General features: G+C 39.0%; 1 protein-coding gene and 2 non-coding genes across 16 annotated transcripts in view; all 3 read left to right on the forward strand.

Moving 5' to 3' along the window:
- The window catches only part of LOC122871139 (ELKS/Rab6-interacting/CAST family member 1-like), a 139,608-nt gene that overhangs the window by 109,666 nt on the left and 6,904 nt on the right, over window positions 1–23,038 (forward strand). For 10 of the 14 annotated variants that reach the window (XM_044185831.1, XM_044185829.1, XM_044185835.1 and 7 more), the window contains 2 exons: window positions 5,381–5,488; window positions 12,598–12,783. In XM_044185831.1, the coding sequence (XP_044041766.1) occupies window positions 5,381–5,488; window positions 12,598–12,783 (294 nt within the window). Of the gene's footprint in view, window positions 1–5,380; window positions 5,489–5,731; window positions 5,810–12,597; window positions 12,784–23,038 lie in introns of those variants that run through there. The other 4 variants (XM_044185840.1, XM_044185841.1, XM_044185842.1 and 1 more) reach the window with 1 other exon arrangement.
- On the forward strand, window positions 225–335 carry trnal-caa. Its single transcript has 2 exons — window positions 225–262; window positions 290–335. It is a non-coding gene; the product is annotated as a tRNA-Leu (tRNA).
- Window positions 2,443–2,553, forward strand: trnal-caa. The gene is made up of 2 exons: window positions 2,443–2,480; window positions 2,508–2,553. It is a non-coding gene; the product is annotated as a tRNA-Leu (tRNA).

Raw genomic sequence — 23,038 nt, forward strand, 5'->3', positions numbered from 1 at the left:
CCAGTGTCCCTGAGTCAGAATCGCCCTCCTGTGTTTCAGAGTGCCCCTCAAAAAGACAGCGCCATCAGCCGTAACTACAATGTGATGCTGCTTTGAAAGCTAACAAAGACAAATAGCTTAATGGGTGCTGTTATACATTTTTTAAGTGTTCTATAAATCCGGAAACCTAGAATTCGTGTTTACATGTAACTTGTGAAGTTCAGACTGAACGAGGGGTGTGAGTTGTCAGGATGGCCGAGCGGTCTAAGGCGCCAGACTCAAGAATTGACTCGTTCCTGAGTTAAGGGACTTCTGGTCTCCACATGGAGGCGTGGGTTCAAATCCCACTCCTGACAAAGATTTTGTCTGCAGGTTTCATCCTGTAGCTGAATGATTTGGCAGATATCTCTCCCTTTGTTTCTGTGTAAAACAATTTTTGCTTGAATATGTACATGTAGCTTATAGACTGATATCATGAGAACATAGAGAAGGGCCAAATTAACTCTACAACATTGACTAAGCTGCACAGGTGAGCTGTATTAAGCTGATTGTCAATAAGCAGACTGTGTCAGCAACAAAACAAACCCAACATTTCATCCAGTTTCAAACACATTAAAATGTAGCTTCTGTTAGCAATATAGTATGACCTACTATAGTCTTCTTTATCTATATACATTTGGTGTGGGGTTTGAGGAGAGTCAACCCAGATCCAACCCTCCACGCTTCTGAATTTTCTCAGCACGTGAGAATTAATGCCGCCGTGAAATCGGACCCATTTTTCTGCAGTACCCAGTACCCTGAGGTTGTGCTCAAGGATTGGCTCCTTGATGTTGTTGTTGTAGTAGGGTGCTCTTCTGCTAACCAGCATCAACAAATACAGTTTGAGAAGTTCATACACACTGCACATACATACATACACACATTTCTTAGAAAAGGACTCTTAACTCTTAAGGACTCTTAACTGTTAAGGCGTAATGACCTTCTATAGTCTTCTTTATCTATATACTTTTGGTGTGGGGCTCCATGCAAGCACGCAAACAGAGACGCTGTTAACCAGTATCATTTTCACACTTTATTTGAGCAAATTTTTGTGTCTTACAAAGCCCGGATAGCTAAGTCGGTAGAGCATGAGACTCTTAAAAACGAAAACTAAAAAGTCCTACAGTCACTCAACTTCCAGTGTCCCTGAGCAAAAACCAGACTTTAGTCTATTTTAAACATTTGCAAATTTTCTTAGAATACACCGAAGCTTAGTCTCTGACTAGACTTTTAGAATAATTGAGAGTCTACAATCTACTTCCAGTCCCTGAGTTCAAGATCTAGCCACCGTCAGATCTGAATGCACAGCGTGACCAATTCAAGCGTACGTGACCAAGTCAGCCTTGTTTGCTACAAACATTAGTAATGGTGCTTATAGGTCATTTATGTCTATACTGTCAAGTACATAGAATCTCTTTAATCACATTAAGTTAGTCAGACTCTAACGTGAACAATGTGTCATAGAGCGTCTAAGCTCTAGATCAATGTATTACCTAATGACTAAGTTGCTTAAGACCTTATCTATTCATTGGTCTTGCAAATCCACTGCTGCAAAGCAAGTGTCTACAGTATCCTGATGCAATTTTGGCAATATCTTCTTTAGTCCTGAAACTAATGTCTGATCAATCGATGACTTAAGCTTAAACTAATCAAAACACTACATAAGCTCACATTATCTAAAGCTCATGCTGTTGCAGACGTAGCGATAAGTAATGCTCAACGTAAGTCACATGGTGCATAACTAACTAAATTGCATAGTCTCATAGCACTAAATGAGCTTATAAGTTGTCAATTATGTAAACTAGTTTCTTATATTCATGTACTTTGTTGAGGTTTAGATGAGGTAATCAGATTGCAGATGACGCTTCTATGTCAGCAGTAAGGATTGCCTGAAAGACATTGTACTGAGACAAGTGACTAGACTTACCAAGTGATCTACAATTTTGTTGACTAAGGCTTCTTAGCTGAATATGTTACAATGTTTTAAATCATACATTTCTTGAATTTGACAGTAATCAACATTGCTTAAACGTACTGCTTATAGATCTAAGGCTCTAACTTAACGTAATTGCATTCTAAGCTCTATCGTTTTGATGCTGATGCAATGCAAGTAGCGACTAGAGCTGATTACCAACGATACATTTCAGCATTGCATGAGACTCTTAAAAACGAAAACTAAAAAGTCCTACAGTCACTCAACTTCCAGTGTCCCTGAGTCAGAATCGCCCTCCTGTGTTTCAGAGTGCCCTCAAAAGACAGCGCCATCAGCCGTAACTGCAATGTGATGCTGCTTTGAAAGCTAACAAAGACAAATAGCTTAATGGGTGCTGTTATACATTTTTTAAGTGTTCTATAAATCCGGAAACCTAGAATTCGTGTTTACATGTAACTTGTGAAGTTCAGACTGAACGAGGGGTGTGAGTTGTCAGGATGGCCGAGCGGTCTAAGGCGCCAGACTCAAGAATTGACTCGTTCCTGAGATAAGGGACTTCTGGTCTCCACATGGAGGCGTGGGTTCAAATCCCACTCCTGACAAAGATTTTGTCTGCAGGTTTCATCCCTGTAGCTGAATGATTTGGCAGATATCTCTCCTTTGTTTCTGTGTAAAACAATTTTTGCTTGAATATGTACATGTAGCTTATAGACTGATATCATGAGAACATAGAGAAGGGCCAAATTAACTCTACAACATTGACTAAGCTGCACAGGTGAGCTGTATTAAGCTGATTGTCAATAAGCAGACTGTGTCAGCAACAAAACAAACCCAACATTTCATCCAGTTTCAAACACATTAAAATGTAGCTTCTGTTAGCAATATAGTATGACCTACTATAGTCTTCTTTATCTATATACATTTGGTGTGGGGTTTGAGGAGAGTCAACCCAGATCCAACCCTCCACGCTTCTGAATTTTTCTCAGCACGTGAGAATTAATGCCGCCGTGAAATCGGACCCATTTTTCTGCAGTACCCAGTACCCTGAGGTTGTGCTCAAGGATTGGCTCCTTGATGTTGTTGTTGTAGTAGGGTGCTCTTCTGCTAACCAGCATCAACAAATACAGTTTGAGAAGTTCATACACACTGCACATACATACATACACATTTCTTAGAAAAGGACTCTTAACTCTTAAGGACTCTTAACTGTTAAGGCGTAATGACCTTCTATAGTCTTCTTTATCTATATACTTTTGGTGTGGGGCTCCATGCAAGTACATAAACAGAGACGCTGTTAACCAGTATCATTTTCACACTTTATTTGAGCAAATTTTTGTGTCTTACAAAGCCCGGATAGCTAAGTCGGTAGAGCATGAGACTCTTAAAAAACGAAAACTAAAAAAGTCCTACAGTCACTCAACTTCCAGTGTCCCTGAGTCAGAATCGCCCTCCTGTGTTTCAGAGTGCCCCTCAAAAAGACAGCGCCATCAGCCGTAACTGCAATGTGATGCTGCTTTGAAAGCTAACAAAGACAAATAGCTTAATGGGTGCTGTTATACATTTTTTAATGCAAGTATGCAAACAGAGACGCTTGGAGCTAAGCAAACCTTTATAACACATTATAGGTGTCCCTACCCCCACCTTTGTATAGTCCATGTTTTTGGGAGCAATTCACACTCATTTTTTTAAAATTAGTCAAGGGGTTGTGTGACCCTGCAACACAGTTTAAATGTAGAACTTTAACACCAGGCGAGTAGAGCTGCTTCCATGTTTTAGTTTTGAAATACTGGTATCTGGACATTACTTCATAATAAAGGTATTTTCTGATTTCCTTTTCATATTTTTTGTGTCATACTTTCTTTCTCTGTTGTGTACTTTGTTATTTTTTGTGATGTTTATTAACCAATAAATAGTCAATAAATAATTCAATTCGTGGCACATGCTTAAGGACTTGGAGAGAAGAGGAAGAGAGACAAAGAGACCAATAAACTTCACTCCACAACTGTTAGTGTGTGTGTGTGTGTGTGTGTGCAGATGCAGTGGGGAATCCACATTCTGTACTTTTGTGGTGTGAGATGAACTGTTTACTTTCCATGTTTGTTTTAAATATATGCATGTGTTTATTTTAAAGCTGTCTTTGGAAAACGAGGAAATGAATAATGTTTGTGTGTGCAGCAGGGTAAGGTCTCTTCAACTTGACTTATATACACAGACACACAGACACATGCTTATATCGTCCCACATACACACAGTTAAACACTTTTTTAGCGCTACTATCTCCTGCTCACACACACACTTAAAAATGCAGTATTTCATTTAGCTTTCAAACAAACACATATGAAAGTTGGCATTCACATTTTTCTTTCAGTTTCTGTCAAACACACACACACACACACACACACAAAACCTCAGTCTGGCCTGCTTAAGCCCCTATTCCTTGCAGGGCTCAGTGAGAGGCTAAGGGGATTTAGATTGTACAAGACTGACAGATTTAGACTGACTCCCTCCCTCGCTTTCTCTCTCTCGCTCCCTCGCTCTTTCCTACTGTAAAGCTTGAAGAGTACTTATAACATGTGAAACAGATGGAGCAGCCAGAGAGGAACGTAGAGGAGAGGAAAGGCGAACAGTAGGGAGGAGAGCAAAGAAATGATGGCAGAGATGAGAATGATGGAGGAAAGAAAGGGAGAGAAAAGAGGAGAGGGAATGGAAAAGACAAAGGGACAAAAGTCTACACGCAGTATGATTATGTGTGATTGTACATCAAAGTGCTCCTGTAAGTGTGATTTTGTGTGTGTGCTTTGTGTGTACAGCACATGAAGCACATGTGATTTACAGGTCTTAGAATGTGTGTGTGTGTACAGTCTTTTTGTCTTAGACTTGGGGATCTCTCCCCAAGTGGCAAGTTAGCAGGCCTGTTATTTTTCTCCACCAGTTAACAAGCTACACAACAGGTGGCATGTCAAGGGGTGTGTGTTTGTGGGGTCTGTGTGTGCAGTTCAAAATACATCATATCTTTATTGCTCTCCTCAAATACAAGCAGAACCAACCTAACAACCTAACTCAAACACACATAGACAGTTGGACATGATCTCTTTCTGTCATAGTCTTTTTCTTGCTGTCCATTCTTGACTCTCTCTTTCTCTGTGTTTCTCTTTTCTTTCTCTCTGTCTCCCTCACACACACACATACATGTTAGCAAAGGCAAAGCTCATGGCGGTCGTCCAACACTCTCCACTCTTCTTTCTCTGCAAATAACTCCTGGAGGAATTTAAGGCTAGGGTTTCACACACAAACTGCTTTGTGTTGTTTTCTCAATCATGAATGTTATTTGCTGTTGATGAATCACATGTAAAATAATTTTTTTCTTTGTCTTGGGTGTGAGATATCAAAGAGATCTAATTGTTGGTGACTCTCTTTCTCCCTCTGTAGACTCAAAACCGGATGAAGCTGATGGCGGACAACTATGATGATGACCATCTGAAGGTCTCCTCTCCAAACTCAGAGCAGCCCAACAATCACAAGCCCTCCCCGGACCAGGTAAGATCTTTGCCCAGGACAGTGAGCCCTCACCTGGGGAGATCCTCCAAATATCGTCCAAACCCCCACACATCACTTAAAACTAATATCATCACTCTTATGTGTTACTTATGTATTATTAGCTAAGTTAAAATTTTCCAACATTTCTGCATTTACTATGTTTGTCTACAATTTTCTGCTTCGACAAACTAACTTCCTGCTTTCTCCAAACTCACGCTGCGGTTGGACTGAACTAACCAATAGGATGATGAGGAGGGCATTTGGGCCTAGCAAATCACATGCCTTCTTTCTTTCTCTCGGTTTGCCATTTTGTACAGAAGGGTGAGCGTCTTCTTTATCTGGATCCGATCTCATTTGGATGTGCTCATCATTCGTCTTCCATCCTTCTTACTTTTGTTTCATCCGTGAGTTTGTGATCTGGTTCTGGTGTTGTGATTCTGTCATTTAATTTAATTTGCTGTTTCATATCATTTTGTCTCAATTCTTCCATTCTTCCAATGACATTCACTCTTGAAACTCTTTTCCCTGAGATTCTCCTCCAATCTAAGTAATTTCGGTTCGGGGTAGTAATTTAATTTCTCATTCTCTCGTGTGAGTGACCGCAATTGATGTTCACAATTGAATACTTTCGAATCAACTCTTGAATTATGTGTTTCATCTTTTCAATATCTCATCTCATCCTTTGATTTCAATTCATTTTCTTCTTCTGATTATCATTTCTTCCACAGTCTTCATTTTCTGAACTTCATTTTTTAAATTTTCATCCTGCTCTAGTATTTTTATCCATCATTACTTCTTCCCACCTTCATTAATACCTTCGATGATTTCTCTGAACATGAGCTGTTTTTGTTCTCATATTTTGCCTTCATCTCTCTCATTCCTAACATTTTCATCATCTTTTACATGTACATTTTTGTTACTGATATTCACGTTGATCAGTGCATCACTTTCTTTTTATCATTGGATGCTTCACGTGTCAGTCTTTATGCTTTATCTTCTTTCATGACACAATAATCTCTCAGCTGAACCTACTCTATGTGTGGGATGTAGTGGATGATTTAAGAAAGCTGCTGCTTTGCCAAAATGTGCAGTAAAAAGTTTAGCATTTTTAGGAATGATAAAAGGAAAATTTTCCCCTTTATCCTGCCCCTTTACTGTTTTTTTAAATTACACAATGGAGGGTTTCCAGTATTTTTAGGGCCCAAAGGTCATTAATCGCACAAGCAAGACCTTCAAGTCAAGCAAGAACAAAAACACACTGCTACATATCGATCTTAACACATCTAATGTAGAACAGTCTTTCTTAAGACAAGAAATTTTGTTTTCATTTTTCTAATGCAAATCTAAATGTTTCAACAATTTCCTTGAATAATACAACATGTTAAAACTAGTGAAGAATCTGATAATCTGGCAAAGTCCCTGTAAAATTCTTGAAACAAGTGAATTGGAAATTCGTAGAAGTGGCTCTAAATTTTTAAGCGATGTAATGCTGAATTTTAATCACATTATTCAAAGGGTAGTATTGGTTTGATCTACTGACAGGACAGTGGAGGCAGCACCACATATGAGTAGCACATGCTGCTGTTAGCGCAGCTCAGTTCCTCTGGTGGGATTTCCCATTGAGATGCTAAAAGCCCAAAGGTTCACTAACAGATCTAAGTTTGACCCTGGTTATTAATTAGCGGTAGCACCTCCCTGCTGAGAGAAGCAGGCCAGGCAGCATGCACACAGCTGACACTCAGTCTCCTTTTCTTTCTGTCTTCATGAGTAGTTGCACACACACATGTATAGTATAGATACACTTTTCCTTGGTGTGTAAGGCAGGTAATTCGCCATAGCGCATTACATCAGAACAGTGAGTGATTGTGTCTCTTTCAATAAGGGAATTCTGTACTACAGTTGGAGAATAAAATTCTCCAGAAACAACTGTAGCAGAGAAACACAGGAGAGCACTGTTAACACACACCAAGCATTGTTGAGTAAATTCTTATGGTATTTTGCATTTTTAATGGTCTTCAGTGGTATTAGATGCTTCAGTGAAAAAAGACAGGGAAGAGGTGTGAATGTTTATTTCTATAAAGGAGTTCAGTGTTTTGGTTTGTAAGGTTTTTCAATATTTTAAAATGACCATGAATAATGACACAAAGCTCCTACCTGTTATATCAAAGCTAAACAAGAGCTCAAAAAGTACATATGAAAGCCCACTGATGATAGCTACACTGAAGGTAACAAAAATATTTAATTTTACCACTGACATTAGTTAAATTATTGATGTTTTTTATTATTAGTGAGGTTAGTTATTCATAACTTACTTGACAGAATACAATTAGAAGACGGAAGAAGGTTCTCTCTTGTGTGATTAATAGTGCAACATGGTGCTTTTGATGGGGAAAATCCTGCTCAAGTGTTCATATACACATTGACAAAAAGAATAAATACTTGATATATTAGTTAAACTGCTTCCAAGTTCTTCACCCCACAACAGTAAGGGGAATAAAAAGCCTTACAGGAGAACTCCACCAATTTTACACATCAAAAGTCTGTTTAAAGGTCTTACTACTGCATATGTGAAAAAAATTTAATAAAAGGCTGATAATTTGTGTTAAGTGATGTCACTTGAGTCAGTCCGTTGAGGCTGAAGACTACAAGTTTGAAAATTAAACATTTCTGGGGGTGTGGAGCTAGAAAGAAGTGAGCTAACCAGACCTCTGTAGCCCCCTCTTCATCTCTGTTTGAGGCTAGCAGCTCAAGGCTACATTAGCTGCTACTAGCATAACACACCCGAATTTCCGACCAAACTGTCAGTGGACAAGGAAGAAGAATGCATGGAATAAAAAGGACATCTCTGGTTCTGCTACATCAGTTTTGATTCTTTTTATTTTTAAACTGTCCATCCATGGACATCCTGTTCATCCAACTGACCATGAGTCTGACAATGTTATAGGAGTGTAATGCTAAATCTCTTTTAAAATACTACTTTATACCCTTAGTTTTTATTGAAAATATTACTTTTATTTCATCTTGGTGGTTTTGAACAACAACAAGGGCTGCAACTAACGATTATATTCACTATCAATAAATCTGTTGATTATTTTCTTTAATTAATGATTTTATTCATAAAATTGTGAAAAATGGCCAACACTATTTCTCAGAGCCCAAAGTAATGTCTTCAGCTTGTTTTTGTGTGTGTGTGTGTGTGTGTGTGTGTGTGTGTGTGTGTTGTTTTTTGTTTTTTTGTTATCCAGCAGTCCAAAACCCAAAGACATTTAATTTACAATGATAAAAAGAGAAAAGCACCAAATACTCACATTTAAGAGGCTGGACCAGATGTCCAGGCTTGTCAAACAATCAAAATAGTTGTTAATTCTATGTCGACTGACTAATTGATTATTCGACTAATTGTTTCAGTTAAGAACGAGTCTGCCCTGTACAGCTACAGTCTGATCTGTTGGCCATTCGCTAGTAGCTGGAAAATGGCTCTTCAGCAGTGTAAATGAAGGAGGGCCAAGCTTTGTTTTATATTAAAGAGGTTTTATTTGAGATTATCCACTAACCAAGTGTTTGTCAGTCATGTCACATCAGCAGCCATGATTCCAGCACTGTCCAAGTGTTCTGCATTGAAATCCTACCTCCTCTATAGATGCTGTTCTTGGTCAAATAAATGTATTTGTGCTTGTGTGCTTGTGTGTGTCTCAGAGGGATCTGTGGAGAAAGAAAAATCCTGATTGCATCATATAATGTGGCCATAGAAGGTTTTTAAAAATGCGGCCAGTGAGTGAGGCTAGCTGAATGTCCCTCTTTGGAGTTGTTTCATAGTGCAGTAGGAGTCTGGTAGGCAGGCATGGGAGGCTAATAAAGAGGCACAAACACACACACTGACACACACAGTGCCGTATAAAATTATGTCTCCTCTGGGATTGTTTCATAGTACAGTAAGACATTGGAAAACACTGTGGGCTCATTAAACACACACACTGCATACATTGACTAGTGCAGGTTGTGTAATACAATAAAAGAAATGTAGGCACATACATACTGTACACCTTAATAAAAGCAGTAAATTCAAAGACTTTAAGTGCTGCAAATACTTTCAGAGGTCAGTGTTCATATTTCACATTATTATTACAGGCTTATTTTTTGATATTTGCTTCTGTTAGTCATTAAATATTTCTCGAAAAGAAAGTACTGGTGTTGTTATATCTCTCTAAATGTCTTCCTTATATCGGCATCATTCCTTCCATTCTTTTTGTCTGTTTCTCATTTGTCTTGTATTTGATCCACACAGCTCTGCTGCAGGTCTGGAAAGTGTGGACAGTAATTTTTTTAAGCTTTCTGACAGAATAGTCCGGATTAGAAAGTGTGGGAGAACAGCTGTTGCACATATGTTGAGTATGTTTTTAAAGCAGTAAAGCCAGATTTTAAGAGATCTGTTCACATATTGTCATTTAAGACAATAGTCTTGGAGTGATAACGTCATTGTTGCGTTGCCGCTGTCAGCATCCATCATAACATACAGCAACAGAGATGTTTTGAAATGCAAAATGTGTAGGATCCCTTCAGCCTTTAACTACATAATTTCCTTTGTGCCTCTCTTTCCTTCTCCCTCAGACAAAAAGAGGGAAATGTTCAGTAATGTATTTCGTAATGGACTGTAACCTACTGGCAGGTCCTCACTGGAAAATACTGTAACTAGCGCTATTTACAACTTTGATAACGACCCTGTATGTGTGTGTTTCTGTGTCGTAATGTGTTTGTGTCTCTGCATGTACTGTAAAAGTATGTGCACTCACACATAATGTATATAACAGTGTGTATATACAGTGTTTGAGCAGTTGTGAGCCAAGAAGGTGGTTTAGCCACTCTTGAATACACCAATGGAGATGGTCTGGAAACACAAAACATTACTCCTAGTTTGTGTGGGTGTGTGTGTGTTCTGTTTGCAGTTAATAAGGTAAGGACTCAGAATCAGAAGTGACAGTTACTTTGATTTACTGTCAGCTTTCATTGTTGCAGTGATGCTGCTAGAGAAGAGCGTGCAATAAGATTTTTTCCCCACACAAAATCCACCCACATCTAATTCTTTCATTTGTTTGCCAGGATTCTCAAACACATGAAGTTATTGAATAATTAATGTTTTATATATTGTGTTTTATTCAGATATTATCAATGTCTTAACAACTGCCTATCTGCTGTCTGTTTTTAACTGTTTTGACAGCTGGCTTTCAGATTTAGAAAATATGTTAAAGCCGTGTGTCTGGGATCACATCAGTCATTCAGAAAAGAGATGCTGTCTCTGAAATCGTCATCTGTAGTCAATTTAACCCATGCTTGGTTAGTTTAACCAGTCAGCTGACGTGGCATGGAGCATCAGTATGGTTGCTATTTTTAAAAGTATGCTTGGGGTGTCCTGATACAGTTTTAACAAACAGCTGCAGACAAATCAGAAACAAGTATTTTATATAAAATTGACATAATTCATACTGATTAAAAACCTCCACACTACACAGAGAATTCTTGTATCTAAACGGTAAAGAGAATATCAGGTTAAAGAGCTGAGATGAAGTACAAATAGAGAGAAAAAATTATGCTACTGCGCTGAGTAAATGGATCCTGCCGTCGAAAATCTTTGAGTGTGTGTGTGTGTGCTGAGTGATGGTGAGCATGGAGCTGAGGGTGTGGACAGACGCTGCTGGGATTGAATGTATTTACCAACGCACACACACACACACTATCAGCGCTCTTAACATGCTTCCTCTGCACTTAATCCTTCTATTCCCAAAGGAGAATAGTGTGTGTGTGTGTCTATATGTCTTATCTGTGTGTGTTTGTGTCTCTTGGGGGGTCTCGTCTTGTACCCCCAAAACGTGTGACTATCTGTTTAGCTCCTCATTCCTACACACACACACACACACACACATTAGTTATGGCCACTGTGAAACAAATGCTGCTGTTAAACGAGGGAATCAGATTTGTACCAGTTTTATCAAAGCTGTTAACTGTGGATTGCAGTCTGGATCAATTGTCTATAAACAAACTAGAGAAATTTAATTGTCTAACAGTGATACTTTATACTTAGTTGACTGCAGTTACGATCAGTGCTGAAAAGAAGATTATTCCCCTCCAAAATTGCAGTTTTTTGTCTTTGTCTATTGTATAAAAGGCCACATTTTTCTAAGTTCAGAAAGAAAAACAGAGGGATCGTTCTCTCTGTCTTCCCCATTGGTATATTGTCTGTGCATGTATTTGTGTGGTCATGTTTTAAGTCCTAGACTAAACCAGTCTCAGGACCAAAGTAACAAATTTCATGATACATAGACGGAAAGAGTGTTTTTCTTTCTTATTAATGTCTCTCACTTTAGTTGTTTTATTAAAATCTATTAAAACCAGACACAAGACTTTGGTCCTGATCTGAAGTGTTAGAAACAGTTACTGCATTTATTAAGAAAAACAGATTATACCAACTTTCAGCACCAACCTCACTTCTGAATAATCGTGTAAACAAAATACCTAGTTTCCTTCATCAGGTCAGAAGATACAGAGAAATGTAGTTAACAAATCTAAATATTCAGTCAACTGTGTGTCTTTTTTACTTTTGTGTATTTTAAAATGTATTTTAAAGCAGCAGCTTTCACATCAGCCAACAGTGTAAACTTTTGAGTAACTGATCTACAGAGAGTAGTGAATGAGTGAGCGAGTGATTCCAGCCAATCACATCTTTATACAAAGAAACAGGTGTTTTGCATTGGGGTTAATAAGATGCACCTGAGTTTTCTTTCATTCTCTATTTACCCTTTATGCCTGTAGAAGATCTGTGACCGAAAGCATGTATGTAATTAAATAGACTGCGCAGATTTTTGTATATTCACATCCAATCTACATTATAATTAATGATTATCTAAGAATAAAAAATGACTACAACTTACAGTATTCACTGTTCTCTCAAACCACCTCTTTCTCTCCCTGTCTCTCTCTGGTAAGACTTGTTTCTATGTGTTTCTATTCTGATAAAATCTTTTAAAAACACATATCATGATCAGTATTGAGCTTTTTTTGTTGTTATATTTTGTGTACAGTAAAATGAATCCCTCTTGTTTTCGTTCCTCCTTCAGATTCTCTCTCCTCTCCTGGATCTCACTCAGAATCGCAGCAAACTGAAGCTGTACATCAGTCACCTGACCTCGCTGTGTCAGGAGCGAGATCCAATCATATTGCAGGACTTCGCCCCGCCCCCCGCCTATCACCGCTCTGACTCCGCCTCCTGGCATACGCAGCTGCATAGCATGACGCAGGAACAGGTGAGACCATTTGTGTGTATTTTGTGTGTGTGTGTGTGTGTGTGTGTGTGTGTGTGTGTACTTCTGAAAGATGAGGGAAAAAATCATTCAAAGTGAAGACATTTATCAGTCCTCACTTACAACTGTGTGTGTGTGTGTGTGTGTGTGTGTGTGTGTGTGACAGAGAGAGAGAGAGAGAGAGAGAGAGAGAGTGAATGTGCTCTATTTAAAAAAAATATGGAAAAAACTGAGGACATTTTGTCACTCCCAGTTTATCAATTCCTAAAATCAGCCACTGAGTGTGTGTGTGTGTGTGTGTGTGTGTGTTTCTGTGTGCTTGCTCGCTGTGTTTGTGTCTCTGTAACTGCAGATGTGTGTGTAGGAGTAGGGCACACACTGGTCGGCCTGGCAGGTTTTTGGCACTGCCTTTGACATTATTGAAAAGATTTACTCCAGCGGGTCACCTGACGACAAGCCTCTGGCTGCGGAACAAATACTGTTTCAGACGTTTTATTTTACGGAGAGTAAACTCTGCTTCAAGCTTTTGGCAGCAGGAGGAGTCTTGGTTCATATATGGAGCAAGGAGGGGAGAGAAGAGTATATTTATTTAACCGTCAAAAGAGTTGTCATCTGAGAGTGGGAGGAGAAAAGAGAAAAGGGAAATGAGGATAAAGAAAGAAAAGGTGAGGCTTAGGGAAAGCTGAAGAAAGGTTGGCTAACCTGCTCGCTTCGATGTAGCTCTGTTGTCTTGGTAACCACTTGTGTTTTCAGATAATGAATACAAACAGTACATTATTAAATTTTAAAATTTTGTGGCTGTCTATGGCTTCCTCTGTCTCTCTCTCTTTGTCTTTTTCTCCATATTGAAAACATATCAGGCGATACATGGTCGCTACATGTGGTATACATTGAAAAACAGTAACTCTAGACACACACACACACTCACAGAGCAATGTGACAGAGTGTGTGGTTAGGGTACAGCCGGACTAGTTTCCTACAGTCTTCATGAAAGCCCTATTGTATGTCTTAATGATGGGAAATGTCTCTGTTTAGCATGAGGGCTTCAGATATGGCACAGTATGGTATGGTGTCACTTTAAATAAACTTTGAATATACTGAATTAACTTGTCATTTAATCACTGTGTACATTAAAGGCACAGAGAAATGGTCTGGGTGACTTTCATGGACAGACAATTACTGTATGTATTTTTCATCATCAGCCTGTTTTCACAAAAAATGCAGACAGTAATCTGTGGTCCAGTGGCCGGGAATCCACTTTTTTTTAAAGATAAACTTAGTCTGAATTAAAACTGATTTGTGGGCTGCTGTGAAAGCTTATCTAACAAGATGGAATGCTTTTGGACGACCCACTAACTACCCTGCAGTATTTTATTCCCACCTTATATTTATAAAAACATTTGAAAATACTGAAAACATTTAAACCGAACTGTGCTCATGGCCACATCCAAGACAAATTTACAACTGAGGAAAAAAATATCTTCAAAGTCTGTTCTGACCAATTTACCACAAATCACTTATACTTTACATTACTGCAAAACATTTTCAAGATATGCTACAGTGTTTTGAATTGTTTAGTTGCATTCTGCACATTTGATTCACGCATTTTGAGTAAGGGAGTCCATCACAGAAAACACAAATGTGTCTGCTTTGTTTGAAGTAAAGTTAGCATTGCATGGTATAAAGCAGTTGCAACATATCTACCGAAAGGAAAACAGTGTTTCTACTGCAGTTGTTAGTGCAAATTGATTTTGCGCTGCGTTGCCATGCAACATAATGTAGCATAACATCGCATAGCATACGTAGCATAGCATAACATAACAACATGTTAGCTGTGATCGATCCTATCAAGTACATTTTCACTCTCTGCACCTTGATTTTGTTACTGGATGGAGGTGAATGAAACCAGTGAATGCATGAAAGGTGGGGAAATGTATTAAACAATAAAACACTGTTGTATGATTTAGAAATTACAAACAGTAACAAAAATGCACAGGATTGCTAGTAAATGGTTTAAGACACACAAAAACACTGGATGCAACTTCAATGCCAAGTTTTTCATTGTCAGTCATTGTCTGAAGAAGGGCATAAATACTTTTTTTTAGCATGTGTGAGATTATCCTAAAATACAAAATTAGAGATAAAACCAAAGAAGAGTTATTTTAGAGAATGCTCATTGAATTGTTTGGTCAAAGTTGGGTGGAAAAAAGCAGTTAATTACAATACTTGCAGAGCAACGGGGACACTTCTTTTATTATGAGGTTTTGGTTTTGGGGTAAAAACTCTCAACTTTTCTTTCCTTGCATTCTTCAATCCTCTTCCTCACGTTCTCTTCCACTTCTGCCACCACTCTCTCAACTTCCTTCTTTCTTCTGGCCTTTGTGTTTTCTTTCCCCTAAGGAAGACCATTCCTCTTTCCCTCATTTTTGTGGGAAAATGCCTCCATCACCATTACCTTTTACTTTCACTTGCTCCATGTCAGTGTAGGTGTGAGAGCTAGTGAGTTTTTAATAATGCAAGTGGTTATTTTGTGTTTTTGGTGACATGTTTGCCTTGACAACATCACAGTTTGAATCATTTTGCCTCTCCCTCCCTCTCTGTCCAAACCCACCCATACCCAGGCAGTGCCACTTGGCGCCATGTGTCTGCTTTAGACCCCGACCCTGCCTACACACAATCACAGACGCACACTGCCTGTCTTTCATTCGGGCCCGTGTTTCTCCTTTTCCTTCATCATGTGTCACCATCACCCTGGCTGACCCTCTTAATGCCCACACACACTCACACACAGACTCCCTCCAGACTACCATGTTCCAGTGTACCAGCCTCACTTCTCTGTCTTGTGGTGAGTGTGTGTGTGTTTTACAAGCCTCTCTCTGGCTCTGTTAAAATGCCTGGCACTCTGTAAAGCCATTAGGATCATACTAAAATAGCATGTAAAACACACATGGTCAGACACACAAACACACACGGAAACCTACATATCCCACTCCCACACGTGCATTAACATGAAGGCACAACGATCATGAATGACCACTGGAGGCTCGTGTACCTGACAGTTTACTAACACGATGTCTGATGTAACTCTCCTCTGTTCTGTTAAACTGGAGCGAGAGCTGACAAAGAAGACTGGCTTGCATGTGAGAGGAAAGGGTGGTGGGTGAGAACAAGTCAGTCTTTAGGGTTTATCAACTCCAGTGCAGATAACTGGTTACATTAAGAGCAAGAAACCCTCAAGGAGCCTCAGTAGTAAATTTAGGCCTTGCAGAGTGACATCCCTTTCTGTACTAATAAGCTAAACTGATCATACTACTGTAGATCGATTTGACTGTACTGGGAAAAACCTGAAGTATTTGAAAAACAAAATCTCCAAATAAAAGCCTAAAATGTATGCACATACTGCAAATTTAAGGATGCAATGTACGTGAAGTTATCAACTGACATTACACTTTCAAAACAGCAAAAGTGCTTTTATCATAAAAGTTTCATTTCTGAGGTTTCAAAATGAAACTGGAGTTTTTCTCGACATGTTTTGGGTTCTTTCTCAGCAGCAGATGTAACAGAACAAAATATTTGCTTCACAATACGATAAACTATACGAACAAAAACACCCAGTCGTTGTGCATCAGTCAGCAGAACAAAATGCATGTTGAATTATTTTAATCCATCATGTAAACTGATTCAGGAGCCTTTTATTGAACAATACAACAATGAAACGTATTGTTAAAGGCCTCCTTAATTTGTGCTGTTTGCTCCATTAAAATGTGATGATCTGGTTTAGATGCAGACATTTATTGCATGTCATCTTCGTGTTTAGTCATTTTTAACCCTCTTCGTCAATCCCAACTGAAACATTTGCATTTCTGTAGCTATTGAATCATAAAGAGGAAAAAGGAGACTTGTAGTAAAGCAACGGCTACAGCAGCAAAGCTTCATATGAGGTGATGTTTTAGCGGCGTGGCTCTAGGGATGGCAATGTTGGTCGGTCCACCACTTGGCTCCAGACTAAAATATCTCAACAAGTTTTAGCTGGATCGCCACGACTTTGATACATTTGCTTGGTAACAATGTCAGTTAAACTGCAGCTACTATGGACCTGTGCCAGTAGTGGTTGCTACTAGCAACAGAATGTTTAACTGAAACCAACTGCTGGTCATTTTCATTGAATTTGACATTTGAACGTTTCACTCTTTTCTTTTATACATTTGCTTGGTCTGACCTCAGCGAAGGTACTAGACTAATATTAAATTCAGAAGGTCTTTACATGGCATGTCTTTGACCAGAACTAAAGCACCATCAAGCACAGTAGAGACCTGTTAGCGAAGGGAATGGATTTGCTGAAGATATTTTTTTGGTCGTCTGTTCCTGTGTATTTGTTTCCATGTCTCTCTTTAACCTCAGCTGAACTACAAAAGTAATGCTGATTCCAAAAGTGAGGTTTTACTAAAAGAGCTGTTTTCTGTGCCATAGTCATAATAATAACCTTTATGGCTCAATGACGTCTCTAATGAGCACTGAAGAGAACTGGCATCGTATTCCACACACACACACACACACACACACACACACAGGAAGTCTCTCTCCCCCTCCCTGGCCTGAAGTGTGAAACTATAATAATTGGCTGTGTGTGTGTGTGTGTCTGTGTGTTTGTCTATCTGTACATGTTTCATTATGTGGAAAAGCTATCAAGACGAATTTTACACATTGTGTCTTTGTATGCATGAGCATACAAGAGTGTGTGTGTGTGTGTGTGTGTGTGTGTGTGTGTGTGCGTGTGTGTGTGTGACTGTGAGTCTATTTGAGTCTATGCGCGTGTCCATTTGCGTGTGTTTGGTATTATAAAAAAAATGTATTAAGTGTTATTGGCTGAGTCTGACATTATATCGCTGCTCTTATGAATCCAGTATGAATTGTCAGCCCATGACCCTCTATCTGCTGAAACTAAAACAGCTCCCAGTGAGTGACTGCGAGTGTTTCTGAGCCAACTCAAGCTGGAGAAACCTCAGTGAGTCCACATATTTACAACTCTACAAGTCATTGTAATGAAGGAAAATGCCACACAATTACAGACTTCAAATGACATTGTTGTTACAGTGTAATCTCCAAATAGAAGGTTTCTCAGTGAGGAAGAGGGGAATACAGACTTTCTCTTTGGCTTACTGCACATACATTTCTAAAGTTATACAACAGGTTTCCAGGGCCTGGCAGCTGTTCAGTCAGCTGAAGTGAATCAAATGACTTTATAACAAACTTCCAATGCAAGAAAACAACACCAATATGCTGCTGCAGCCCTGGTGAGCTCTGTGAATCCTTGCAGATGTCAAAACACTATAAAACGGATTCAACGCAATAAAGATCTAAGAGCAATCATTTAATTTTTATGAAGAAGAGAAAACCAGAGCAGACTGTGAGGCCATTATGTGGAGATACTAGCAATGAGACTGACAGTACAGTAGTCATTCCTATATGTGGTCAAAGTTGGATTATTCTGATTATTTACATGGGCAAATTTAACTAAATCTTTGACATAATGAAATAGTTATCTCTGCACAAAAAACTACAAACACTTCTGAAATGTTATGTATAAAGCTTGTCTTGCCTCACATATAAAATACAATCTTTTAGGTTTCAAATGCACGCAATCATTGTTGTTTCAGCTCTGCAGCCTGATGCCCTGTGGCAGAGGGATGCCCTCTTCGCAGACTACAAAGGAACTGTGTGCATTTATGTGTCTGTCGGTGATGACCCCTAATAGCTTCAAGGTCACTGATTGGATGAATTTTGATTGACAGGAGATACAAAAACAGGAAGGGGCAGAGCTGGAACATAAACATCACAGCTGATAATGTACAGCGTGACTACAGTATTACAAAAGTACTGATAGGCTGGTTGTGTGTGTGTGTGTGTGTGTGTGTGTGTGTGTGTGTGTGTGTGTGTGTGCGTGACAGTAAGTTTCCTAATGACAAAAATCCTGGAGCTGCCACTGTACTGACCGTGTTCGACAACAGTGTGTCTGCCTGTTTGCTTGTCTGTCTGTGATGGTTATGCCTTTCTTAGAATAACTTTCTGCCTCAGAGTAGAGTTCACATTGAGGCTGAAAACATAAATGGATTTAAATCAAACCTGTGTAAATAACTCTGAAATGACCAAGACAAGAAACAAAGGAAGAGAAATGTAATGTAAGCAAAAGAAAGAGATACAGTGAGAGAGATGTTTTTTGACGTTTTTATTTACCCCCAGATACTTGGACATGAGTCAGATTTGATTCCTAAAAAATGGCAGCTTGACTTGGACTTGACTGCTTTGAGACTTGACTTACTTGAGAATTGATGCCCTAAAGACTAAACTTGACTTGAAACTTGAAAGAAAAAAAATATCCACGCCTCAAGTTTTGAACTGGTAAAATCCTTTAACAATACAAAATATGTTAGACAGTGCTAGGCAGGCCTTGCGTAGCCACACAGCTTGAATATTTAATGATTAGGCTTCTGCATTGGAAGGACTTGGTCTCTGCTAGATGAAAAAGCACTTCTAATACAGCTTTGCAAGGATAAATTTCAAATGCTGTTATTTTAATTGTCAGCTTTGGCTTTCAATTTACTTGGGAAGACATTTGACTTGGACTTGCCTCAAAAAACCTAAAACCTTTTTACCTCGACATATTGCAAAGGAAAAGAGTTTTTGCCTGTGTGCAAAGGAAATTGTAAGACTGGAGTGGAGTGGAGGGAAGACAGGGCGGAGGTGGGGGAGTAAGGGTTTGGGGGTTGTGTAGAGCAGAGATTTCAAACCCATCTATTTGTGCTGCGTTGTGGCCTGGGGTCTCTCTAGGCTTTCATTAGGCAGCTCTGCTTCCTGCTCTAAGGATGATTGTTTTCTCTCTAAATATGACGCAGAGGTCCTCAGCGACCATTAAACACACACACAGAGCGAACACACACACTCAGAAACACAGACAAAAGGAGAGACAGTCAGACGCACCCACACACATGTCCGACCCTCACAGCCACACACACACAGGCCTTCGCTGGTCATTACAGACTAACTGCTGGGTTTTTATGTAGATTTATTGAATCCAGGCTTAATGGCTTTACCAGTCGACCTTTTTTTTTTTACATGCATTTGTCTTTTTTCTGTCTTTCTCCCTTGATCTTACCCTCTGTCTCTGGTTATCACTCTCTCCTCCTCCTCCTCTTGATTTCTGTCCTCTGTCTCTTCTCGCTTCCTTTTCTCTATTCTTGTAAATCTATCTGTCTTGGCCAGTCTCCATTTCTCCCACTCCATCTCTCCTTTGCTATTGCCACTCACTCTTAATCAATCTGCTTCCCTCCGTCTGACTCTCTCTAGCACTCTTTCAACTTCCACTTCAATCTCTGCCTTTCTTTTCCATCCTCTGTTGTCTGTAATTAGAAGACAAGCTGGTGATGGTGACAGGTGAAGGCCAAAGACTTAAATTAACGCACAGAGAAAAGCACACAGAAAGATGCTCTCCAGTCTCACACTCTTCTTGTCTCTATCTGAAGCTGTTAAATCTTAGTTCACAATGGCAGCCATTGCGGACAGGACATCACATATTTCTCCTGCGTTATTGCTGCAGACGTTTCCTTTGACAAGTTCAAGTTCCTTTTACTGCCACATGGCCATGCTGAGGGAATTTATTTCAGGACAGCCATAAAATCATTGGGACTTTTACGAACACCGAACAAACTTCAATTGATCGATTAATTTGAGACTTTTTAAAGTGCACAAATGCCAAGCATACACTGTGTTATGTAACCAAATATTCAGTATTGTGCAATGTTACAATGTGTTGTAAAAGAAGACGAGAGCAGGTTGTTTTAACTGAGGATGTATTGTAGTTATTCATCTTGTTTGTTTGTTTGTTTGTTTGTTCTTTTTGCTTCTCCATATTAATGTATTTGAAGATGTATTTTAATGATCGTATTGGAGACTATATATCCCTTAACCATAATAACATTAATAATTGATGGGTTGTATAATTGCTATCTTATGCAAAACAACTTTCTTCACCAGTCTGCCTTCAGTCTTTTTTTATTAATTAATTTATGGTGGGTCACCATAAATGAGCAAATCATAAATTTGGGGTTAATATTTAGGGATAGCAAGATCATTTATGGGATAGGAAAACTATTTCAACCATATAAACTGTACTATTTCTATTTTTATGGATTGTTCTCGGCCAAATAAAACAACATTAAAGGGAAAGTCTGTCTTGGTTTGAACAGGTTAAACATTTTGCATAAGCAAAGTGTTTTCATATACTTTCCCTCAGTTATGCTCCCAAATTTGTTCATTGGCCACTTTGCAGCTTGGTTTAATTAAGATCAACTACTCTCACACAGCAGCTTAAACTTTGTTTAATCTGAGGTTAAATTTAGAGGCACCTCAGGCTTTCTTTTGTTACATCTGCGGATGGTATTTTCTTTTTTATTTACAGCATCATTGCCATTCAAATAAGTAAGCCAAACCCAAAAATCTCGTATACAACCTTAACAGTGTGAATCAGTTTGAACTTAATTACTTCCATCTTTTCAGATTGGCCTACTGGGAGGTTACACCTATACACAGTCAATGCTGGAGTCTGTTTCTGCTGTTCATTTCTGCAGCCATTAGTGCTGTAAGTCCAGCATTGTATAGTTGCTCCTAGTGGGCCAGTTTAAGTCTTTTTTTTATATGCTTTATAATCCTTGTTCTCTGTGAAGGTATTCCACCATAGTTACCACATTCACGAGCCCACCTCTATCTGAAGTTAACTTGCATTAGTAGGTGCTAAAGTGAATGTTGGAGAATTGAACTAATAGATTTCCAGACTTTAACAAAATGCTGGGTGGGGATTTGTACACCAGGGCTCATGAGCAAGGCACAGCATGGTGGAGAGCTCCCAGATTTGAGTGTGTGTTTAATGCTCTGTCCCCTCCTAACTTACTGCTCCCAGAGGCAGAGCCTGTAAATATGAATATGTTCCTTCTATTCAATTTGGCTGATTAAATAACATGTTAAAATAAAATTACCAAGTGATGTTGAATTGCCCACAACATACACTTCCCTTGTATTTTTCTTCAGCTGTTAGTGCTAAAGGAGTGCAGTGTTTTTAGTCCTCCAGGAGCAGTTTTAGGTACAAGTCCTCAAGCTCTATTCCCACTGCAGCTCGTTAGCCCGTGTAGTTAGCTGAGCTGCCTGGACTACAACTGAACTGTACTACGACAGAGCACACGCACATTCACACACATTCAGTCACATGGCTCAGGCTCTTTTGGGCTTGGCGCAGTACAGGCAGCCTACTTACAAAGCAGTCTACATACAGTGTAAGCCTGTTAGAACCTGATGGTTTAAATATAGACAGGCAGAGAGACAGGGATCATAATAGCCAATATAGGCCTATTATACTTTATCCCTTTGCTCTTACTCATAATGGTGTTTCTATACCACTGCTCAGGGCTGCTGTTGAGGAGTCTGGAGCCTTTTTAAACCTCCTGATCATATCTTGGTACATTATTGCTGAGGAATATTAGGTCAAGCTTCGCCCTCCAGATTTTTTTTGTGTCCTCATCCTCTCCTTCGCCTGTGTCGTCCTGCTGGTTTTGTTTAAATCTGTAATAAAAGTTTTCAGAAAAAGTCAACCTTTTCACCTAAGTTTTCCTTTTCTTACCTTCCACATTTCCTACCTGGCAGTGTTGCTTGCACTTTTTTCTTTTAGCTGTTACATGCTTATGTTCAGGCAATCATGCAATTATTGGAAAACAGCAAGAAATATTTAAAAGCTAATGAACACCTTTTTTCATTGTCATCCAAATATGTAATTTATGTACCAAACTTGGTTAAGATTGGATAAAAATTTGTAGCAGACATGTTTTTTATTTTATTTCAAAACCATGGAAAATTGGCCCTATGGATAGGAAAGGAATGTAGAAAAAAAATAATTGTGCTTCTATATGGCGCTAATAACACCCAAAACTAAAAAGTTCTTCCTTGGTCCATGACCTCATTTTTCACTAAATTTCATTAATGATTTCATTAAGGTAGAAATTGCATTGAAAAGCCCACTGTTACTAACTTTCTGTAGTTGTTTGGCTCGCAAAATTCCTTGTTTCATAAATAGCCAGGCTTTAATATGTTAGATCAGTAATGAGTATATTTTCTCAAAATAGCTTTTCTTGTTTCTAAAGACCTCTCTCAAGACTATAGGAGTAACTACATTATTTGTGCAGCACTTGGTACAATTGTTTGTGGAAGTGGGTCA

Source organism: Siniperca chuatsi, linkage group LG23 (assembly GCF_020085105.1).
Source record: "Siniperca chuatsi isolate FFG_IHB_CAS linkage group LG23, ASM2008510v1, whole genome shotgun sequence".
In the NCBI taxonomy this organism is placed as follows: Eukaryota; Metazoa; Chordata; class Actinopteri; order Centrarchiformes; family Sinipercidae; genus Siniperca; species Siniperca chuatsi.